Source organism: Cyprinodon variegatus, unplaced genomic scaffold (genome assembly GCF_000732505.1).
Source record: "Cyprinodon variegatus isolate N-32 unplaced genomic scaffold, C_variegatus-1.0 Scaffold698, whole genome shotgun sequence".
Lineage (NCBI taxonomy): Eukaryota > Metazoa > Chordata > Actinopteri > Cyprinodontiformes > Cyprinodontidae > Cyprinodon > Cyprinodon variegatus.
In genome coordinates this window covers 414220-423562 of record NW_015151151.1, presented here as the reverse complement: position 1 = coordinate 423562, position 9343 = coordinate 414220, and the positions used below count along the sequence as shown (strand labels likewise).

The 9343-nt window shown below is 37.9% G+C and overlaps 1 protein-coding gene across 2 annotated transcripts in view; it reads right to left on the bottom strand.

The window, feature by feature from the left end:
- Positions 1–9343, bottom strand: part of LOC107097452 (glutamate receptor U1-like) — a 21576-nt gene that overhangs the window by 1958 nt on the left and 10275 nt on the right. For both annotated transcript variants that reach the window (XM_015394600.1, XM_015394599.1), the window contains 5 exons: positions 6885–7064; positions 5070–5293; positions 3038–3135; positions 1392–1609; positions 1079–1298 (listed from right to left, as the gene is read on the bottom strand). In XM_015394600.1, coding sequence (XP_015250086.1) covers positions 1079–1298; positions 1392–1609; positions 3038–3135; positions 5070–5293; positions 6885–7049 — 925 coding nt within the window. In that variant the 5' untranslated portion in view covers positions 7050–7064. The remainder of the gene's footprint in view (positions 1–1078; positions 1299–1391; positions 1610–3037; positions 3136–5069; positions 5294–6884; positions 7065–9343) is intronic.

Below are 9343 nucleotides of genomic sequence, written 5' to 3'. Positions count from 1 at the left end.
AATCAGCTAACCAGTATTTTCGCCCCTTCCCAAAATTACTTCAACGGAAGGTTTCCAGATGGATATGCGGAGCAAATCCATCTGGCGGAGTCAGGTTAGGAGAATGGCGCTAGGCTTACTGCACCGTGACGTCACTGCCAGAAGATGTCAGGAGGGAGGTGTTACTATATTTGGGCAAAAATGGCCGCTCCCAGACTCAGCGATCACAACGAAAACTATTATTTTTATGTTTTTTACTGATTAACGCTAAATTCATTAAATTACAGTGAACCTATTAGTTTTAGATATAAATAATGACCCATTGGTTATTCCTTGCTGACTGGACTTTTCCTTCCTGTCTAACAGGGCAAATCGAAAGACATATTTCATTGTATTACTTCTCATTCTTGCAAAAACAAAAGTTCCAATTGTCTGATAAACCACAACCTCTTATTTAACTGAAGCTACTATTTAGCACATTGTTTTAATTCTCCATTTATACTTTGATTTAAAATAAACATGCACAGGACTGTTTGATGCACTCAGTGTTTAAAAGGATAAAGAAATATATCCATTTCTCTAGTGATTGGTTTTATCTGTCATGATAGCAATTGGCACATCCCTGCTAGAAACAGTTATTTAACGGACACATTTTTGCAAAACATTTTTCTATTTCATCTTACGTTACATATATTTCTAAATTATTTATGACTCTTTATGGTCGGACCACAGAGCCTTTTATTAAATAAATTTTAAAATTACTATTAAGTGTATGTTTTTTGTATTCGTAAATTATTTTTTTTATTATTATTTTATTTCTAAGCCTTATCTTACTGCTAAATAATTTGTTGGATTTGAGTAACATTAGTTCATTATAAAGCATATGATCTTTACAGCTAAATGTTCCAGTTTAAATATAGTTTACCTACCAACCTGAACTGTATTTAGTGATCAGGTTTTATGAAACATATCTGCTACTATTAGAATTTATTCAAATTAATATTAAGACAGCTTAATTAAAATTGTGTGAAGTTTTATTCTGATTCCAAAAATAAATCTGTGGAGTCTAAAAGGACCCTGACAGATGCGCTCTTCTTACCCAGAGGAGCAGCGATGCTGTATGACCTCATAGAGACGACCTCCTGTGCACGGGTCAATCCACAGTAACGGGCCACAGCCAGGTCCAGGGACACTGCTTCACCAATAAAGGCAAAGTTACCCTCCTGAGCGAGGCGAATCCCCTCCGCAGTGGAAGCCACATAGCTTTTTTTACGCTCCATGTGCTGATGAATACGACGGTACACAGGATTGTTTGAATTCTAAGGAAAGGAGACACAGTGAGGTTCAATAAACTCCAAGTTCAGACATTTCAACATGTCTGAGCCATTGATAAATACTAAGAGTTACTGTGCCTTGAAAAAGAGCATAGTGGATCCATTTTCAACTGTTCCATAATTGATTACGTCCTGATTGGCCAGGTCCTCAAAGCTTGAGATGGAGATGCTTTTGCTCTTGGAGTGCAGCAAGGTATTGAAGTTGGCAAAGTAGCAGGCCAGCAGCAGCACAGCAAATATCCACCAGATGGCGCTGACCAAACGTCCAGACAGAGCTTTAGGGTGAGGGCCCGCACCTGGGAGAGGACAAGGATGGCATCACCTCTTATCAGCCTATAAAAGCAGGTTTTATTTCCAAACTAAGAAGCCTAATAGTTCACCAATGTATGTAACTAGGGAATAATTGGATCTCTAATGTTCCTTTTAAGCATCATTCCTCTTCATTCAAAAAGAAAAAGTAAGAAGCAGAGCTATGACATCATCATTTTTAAATGGCTCTGTGTCCATAAGCTTTATTGAAATCTAACAAATTTGAAAATCAAACTGAAATGGACTTAATTGGCTCCAAAGGCTACCTGGCAAAGCTGCCAAAAAGTATTTATAAAAGGTAATTTTAAACATTATGGGAGTAAAATGAGTTTGATTCTAATTCTTGCAGAAAGTTAATAGAGTAATTCAGAAAGAGTTGGTTCAAAACCACTGAAGTTGGTTCCAAATGAAAACCACTTTTACATTTAGCTTTTATTTCAAAGCGTGTAATCAGCAACTTTGTAGAAATAATTTTAAAAAAGCTGACGCTAAATATAAAAGCTACATTTCTTGCTTTCTGTTCCATCTTTAAACTCCCTGAAATCTGACTAGAGTTGTTAGAAATGTAAAGCTGTAAAGAATTTTAAATTTTTGTCCATTAATCTTGATATAAACTACTGATAAATGTTGTGTTTTAAAACTGATCAGTAACAGATTTAACCAAAATTATTATTATTATAATTTTTTTATATAATTCTTTATTTCGAACATGCAAGAGAAAAACAAAAAAAACAATAAAACAATGTTTAAAAAAATTGGAGAGAAAAACAACAAACAAGGTACCCTTCTTTCCTAAATTAATATACGTCTATTACATGTGCGAAAAGGAGTAGGAAGAAGTAAAACTTATGTACTCCTACCCCTTTAATTCTTGTATTTCTTTAATTTACAATATTTATAATTATGTTGCTATATATATCCATATAAATACATACCTACCTACGTATACATAAATATGTATACACATATACCGTCATACATATATACAAATTAACAAAACTTTCTACAATGCTTCTCTGTACCTTTTGAAAATAATTTCTTTGTACATTTTTTTTGAAAAGGAATATGTTTGGGCTTTGCTTTAGGTTCTCATTTAGTTTGTTCCACAATTTAACTCCGCAAATTGGTAAACATAATCTTTTTCTTGTTGTTCTACATCTATTAGTCTTAAAATGTCCCCTTCCCCTTAAATCCTACCCTATTTTTACTAACCATATTTGTTTTTCTTTATAAGGAAAAAATAATGTATGATTTTATTGCAAAGATTCAACAACTCAGCTTAGTTGAAAAAAGAAATCATGGTGTGAGGATCTGAAAATCAAACATTTTTTTTTGTCCTGATAAGAAAAAAGAAAGAGCCAGTATACGGTGTGCCTGTCTTTGTGTATGCATCCGTTTGCCAATCTCTGCATTACCTTGCAGTGTCAGTGCTCCTGTGATGTACCAGAAACTGTGCAGCAGAGTAAAGTTGTGTTCATCAGTTTCTGGGTCGGCCCATTCCGTGGGACTGATTCTGAGAAGTAAAACATGAAGAGCAGTGCAGTTATCATGTCCAGCAGGACCTGTCAGAAAGCAACAGTTATTTTTCATGTCTGAGGAGTTACAAATATACGTTCAGAAGAGGATTTGTATTTAATTTTATGTTTCCTCAAATTTGACCAACCAGTCTCAGTCCCCTCAGCCCAGCCTCCTCTGCTGTAACAACTATCTTCATTTGAATGCTTGATTTATTGGTTTTATTCAAAGGTATAGTGGAGGATGTCCTTTTCCCGGGTGGATCATCCAAATAAGCGGTCCTCCTAATTGTCAATCACTCTGATATGTTTACGTAAGGCTGTTGTTCTGTCAGATGAGCATACCTCGTCAGACCAGCATACCCATAGTTATTACGCATGAGCAAAATGTCCAATTTGCGTTTACCCCTTTAGTTTTGTACGGAAAATAGACTTTAAACTACCTCAACGGGCGTATGTCCCTTTAATTTAGGGTCAGATAGCCTAATACTTAAAAGAAAACACCAAAAGGTAAGTAATTCATTTGGTTTTTTTTGTACATCCTGGCTGCTGAGAATTACCTCCCTTATCATAGTTCCCTTTTTGTTCATGTTTTAATCCATTTTTTCATCAATATGCGAGAGTTTAGAGCGATGCATCCTCCTGTGACGGGGGGGGGGGGACTCTCAGCAGGAAGGTATTTCTTGGCATTTATCTCCACCAAAACACTCAATTTTATGGCATCCATGCATAATAAATATGAAAACATTAAGAATATTTTTTTAAAGTTTCCTTTTAATTCATATTTCTCGGCATAACACCGGTGGCGAGTCTGACGTAATGGAAAAATTGCAAATCTTTTGGAAAGTAAGCTTGTATGAGCGATGCAAACAGCAACTTTTAAACAGAGTGTGCATGAGGAGAAAATATCTTGTGCATGCTCTTGCATGTGTGTAATAGGCATTACCTCTTTGGAGCGCATGTGCATGTGCATTTTTTTAAAGTCCGCAAAAATCCTCCTCTATACCTTTAAGTGTCAAGGTTAACATTGATCCTCAGCCCACATGGGTTTAGAAGAAGCTCAACAAGATTCTTTGGACCAGTGCCGGCAATATCATTGCAGGTAGACTATAGAGCTCCTGGTAGATTTTGCAGATGTAGACCCACTAAAGGTACACAGGTGCACACATCCACCAAGGTGTTTTTTTAGAGAGTGGAGTCTTATAAACAGCAGAAGAAAAAAACTGAACTTGGCTATCACCACTGATGCTCCTCACAGGAAGGAAGAGGGCAAACTACCTGCTAAGGAGAATGAAAGCGGATGTGTTTTACTCTGTGGTGACCAGTCTGTTGGGCAGTTAGTTGGAGCAACAGCTTATTTAAAGCAAAAATGAGGTGGTTGAACATTATAGGGGAGTCGGCTCTGTCCTATTCCCTAAACATAGTGCAGGTTGTAGGAGACGGAAGAACTGTAGCATCACTGCTGTACAATGTATTCTGTCTCATTAAACTGCTGCAAAACAAAATAGCCCCCTTAGTAGAAGACTTAGAATCAAAATTAATCAAGGTGCATTAATAGCTGCTTTTGGACTTGAATACTGCTCTCAAAGGTAAGTGTTAACATCATATAAATATTTGCATGGTTTTTCTTCTTTCCTGTGAGTGAGCGGTCGTGCTTTTTGCAAGCTTGGCTAGAGATTTAATTTCTATTGGTTTTTCAGTCAGCTAACCCTCTTGTGTTGTTGCACCATTTTTAGTTAGTTAACTACACATTTTGTGATGGAATTTTTTTCCCTCTGCTGTACAGTTTGATTCCTGTTTGTGATTCAGATTCACATACTTTGTTAGTCCTGTAACTGCACATATCACTATTTTGTTTGTGACATTTTAATCACAAAATGATGGTGAAATTGGATATAACTTCTTTAGGATTTTGTTTTGCATTTGAACTTACCTGCCTACCAAGAACACACAGAGTCCTGTCAGCAGGAAAGCGATGAGGACACCAACCCACATCTCCATGGAGAACGGAGACAGCAGGCTGAAGGAACTGTCTTCAGAATCAGCGTTTTTATGCATGATGAAGCTGAGACCAGTTTGAATGAAGGGGGTGGTCATGTCCACAAAGCGTTCTCTGACAGCAGTGACGGTCAGTGGGGCCACAGCCAGGTCAGCATCCTGGTAGATATTACCACAACAAAAGGGTCAGAAAGCAGATCATCAGTATTATCAGTTAGTATTTAACCTTTATCAGAATGGCACTTTACAGTTCAACCAGATCATACAGTCAGATTGATTCAAAGTTTTCTATCTAAGGAAAACCAGTTGATGGCATCGACTCATTGACTCAAATACAATCCCTCACACTAAGCATGCTTGTAGCGACAGTAGAGAGGAAAAACTCCCTTCGAACAGGAAGAAACCTCCAGCAGAACCAGGCTCAGTGTGTGCGGCCATCTGCCGAGGCACACTGGGGTTCAAGGAGACAGAAGCAGAGATACAAAAGCAGCAATAAAAGGCGGCCCCGTCCAGGAAACACACAGCCAGGCAGACGAGCACAGAGCCAGCTCCCATGCCAGAGGATGAAGAGAGCACATCCAGCCAGTCAGTCAGAGAAACAGGAGTAAACTGGAAAACAGGCCGATCTCCAGCATCTATAAACAATAATAATGCCCATAAGGGCACAGCAAAGGATTAACTCCTTTCAGCTGTAGAAGTTCAGCCTGCCAAAGACGGTTATGGTGCACTTCTACCCTGTCACCACTGAGTCCATCCTCTCCTTCTCTATCACCATCTGGTATGTTGCTGCCACCAGCAGAGAGAAGGGGAGGGTGAAGTGCACCATTTGCTGTTTGGAGTGGGCTAGGTGGATGCAATCTTCCTTCTCTTGAGGAAATGTACACCTCGATATCCCAGAGACCAGCAGGTAAGAGTTCAGCTGACCTCTCCCACCCTGAACACAAATTGTTTCAGAATCTCCCCATTGGCAGGAATTGCGATCCATAAGGACCAGAACCTCCAGCCACCAAAAAAACTTTTTTCCAATCAGCTGCTAGACTCAGAAGCAATCTGGTCCTCAACTGACACCTTTCCTATTTTATAAAAAAAAACCCAAGACAAGCACAAGAAAAGAGAAAAGACAACACAAAAAAAATCCCTGAACATTTCAGCAAATGTGTGTATTTATAATGTCTAATTTCATACAGTTGTTTAATAACTGCCATGGCGTTCCTCACAAACAACTTGCATTTTTTGATTCCAAATTTCATATTTCCGTATTTATGTAATTTGCATTGTCTGTCTTTGTCTAGAAACTTCTCCCCAAAGCAGTTTTTTTGTAGACGCTGGTGAAGATTCTCAGTCATCCAGGTCATAGTAATTTCAAAAAAGTAAAAAAAAACAATCCACTGGACTTTGTTTTAAAGTTTGAAGACTTTTCGCTTCCCATCCAGGAAGCTTTTTCTATTCAAAATGTCCCTGGATGGGAAGCGAAACGTCTTCCAACTTGGAAACAAAGTCCTGTGGATTGTTTTTCTTTTTTTTTTTACTTTTTTGGAGTTGCCTCTTGGGAATAAAGCATATCTGGTTCTGATTATTGAGCTAAATGTTGTATTAAAATGTTATCATATGTCACTTTTGTGTTCAGGTTGAACACGTTAAAGCAAAAAAAAAAAAGGAAAAAAATATATATTGCCATTATATGATCTGTTGTCTACTAAACATCACACTGTACTAGGTGGGAGTGGTTATTTCATCAACTAGAACTTACCCCTTTGATTATCTCCCCAATCATACCATTCCATTTCCCACTGGAATCCATTGCTCCATATCGGTTGTCCTTCACCAGATGGATTTCGTAGTCAAAACCTAGTTTCTTGGAAAGCTCTGAGATTAGGTCAATGCAGTAACCCTCGAACTGAGAGCCCTTGCTCATGGTGTAAGGTTCATCCTGGGGAAAACAGAATAAGTTGTCAAAAAGTTCTGAATAAAATCTCAGTAAAATGCAGCTAGTGATTTAAATTAAACAAAAAAGAAATGTCCTTATCATGTCAGCTAGAAACAGCATTGTGAGAACTATACTGTGGCAGAATAGTTAAATGTCCACTTGGTAAAATGTGATACTATACTAATGACTTCCTTTCTTTAACAAAAAACAACTTTATTTATGTCTGCAAAAATATTAAGCATGGTGTCTTTCTGAAACTTCACCTCTATGTTTGAAGCAGTTATGCTGTGTTCGATCGGGGCCTGGTTCGTGGAGCAGTTTCAACACACTCAGAGAGAAATCCCTGACTAAATTAAACTAGTCCCAGTTTGGAAACCCTGAACAGCTGCCGATGATAGATAGATGGCGTACAAGAAGATTGTTGCTTGATTTGATGTTTAATTTTATATGTGGTCTGTTGGAAGCATGATAACATTACAGGGGAAAGCTAGTTTCCTACCTAAATGGTAGTGTATCAGTGTATTCTATTCAAGTGCAAACCCCCGGGGTAAGAAGTGCACCTGGCAGCATGTGAAGATGAAGAACAAGAACGTTTAAAAAGGTAGGACCTGTGCATCTTCTCATGGGGTACCTCTTCATTTCCATTCTGTCATTTATTACACAGTAAATACTAAAGCCGGGCATACACTGTACGATTGCTAACCCTTTAAGGGCCAATTCTCCAGTCATGAGAGAATTTTTCGATCGTGCCGACTTTCAGCCTGATCGTACATGGTGTAGCTTAAACCTGCAGTTTCGTTGTACATTGTGAACTGTAGTTGCGTGCAACAATTGAAATAATCGTAGTGTATGCCTGGCTGTTTGACTGTTTCTATAATGCTGTNAGAGAGAAATCCCTGACTAAATTAAACTAGTCACAGTTTGGAAACCCTGAACAGCTGCCGATGATAGATAGATGGCGTACAAGAAGATTGTTGCTGGATTTGATGTTTAATTTTATATGTGGTCTGTTGGAAGCATGATAACATTACAGGGGAAAGCTAGTTTCCTACCTAAATGGTCGAGTATCAGTGTATTCTATTCAAGTGCAAACCCCCGGGGTAAGAAGTGCACCTGGCAGCATGTGAAGATGAAGAACAAGAACGTTTAAAGAGGTAGGAACTGTCAGACCCCGCTGCAGAAAGAAATTAAAGGGGGGGGATTCCATTTTTTTTTTGGGGGGGGGCACACTTTTTCAGCAAAAATTTGATTTACTTCAAGCTTAACACTAGCTTTGTGACCATTCATTTAGTAAAAGAAATCTCAAATCTTTATAAAAAGATTTATTAAAATGATTTTAAAATCTTTTAAGAATAATTTGCTGAATTAGAAATCAGCATTTGTTTGATTCTTAGTGTTAGAAAAAAATGTGTCCTCACAGGTTTTCTGAACCATGTTCTAATGTCTCCCCCAGCTGCTGGTAGAAACAAGATTTTTTACAATCATTCAGAATCTGGATATGTGTTACATCTGTATTTTGTTGAAAAACATTTATTGAACATTGTTGTTGATACAATTTTAGGTACAATTAGGTCCAGATTAAATAGTCAAAGATCCACAAAATATAAAAAATAAACAGTGTAGTGCTGTGGCCATCCATTCAAAAAACTCAAAAGTTAACTCCTAGTTTGAATCAAAGTCTTTCAAAGTGAACTATTTAGAAATCTGAGTGCAGTATTGACTGCGGGTTATAAAATCTGACCTCATAAAACACAGTAACGTGTAACTTTGAGCTAAAATCATTCAGTCAGGGGCATTATTCAGGTTTAAATGTTCTGTGCTCATTTCATTTTTTTTTTTTCTTTTAAGAGACACAAATTACCCTGCAGGAGAAAGAGAAAGCATGCATTATATAATATTTACACTGGGAAACAAACAGCATTAAGACTTTCATATATCTTATTAGCCCTTTTTAGATGAGCTTTGCACTGAAATAGGTTTGCTTTAGGAAATGTAAAGCTGATGTATTTGCTAACCTTTTCTGTGTAAATTCAAGCTGGACCCAGTCCAGGCACATAGATCACATATATGCTGGAATGACTATATTGCACCTGAAACTCTATTGTCATCATTTGATTTATTTAAAGCTACAGTGTGTAATTTTCAGCGACATCTAATGTCCAGACTGCAGACCGCAGCAACATGAACATCTCCCCCCCACCGCTTCTCCCCCCCAACAGTACGGCAAGCGTTACGGGACAAAATGTCTTCCACGACGTCCACATCACCTACCTTCTCAAGTG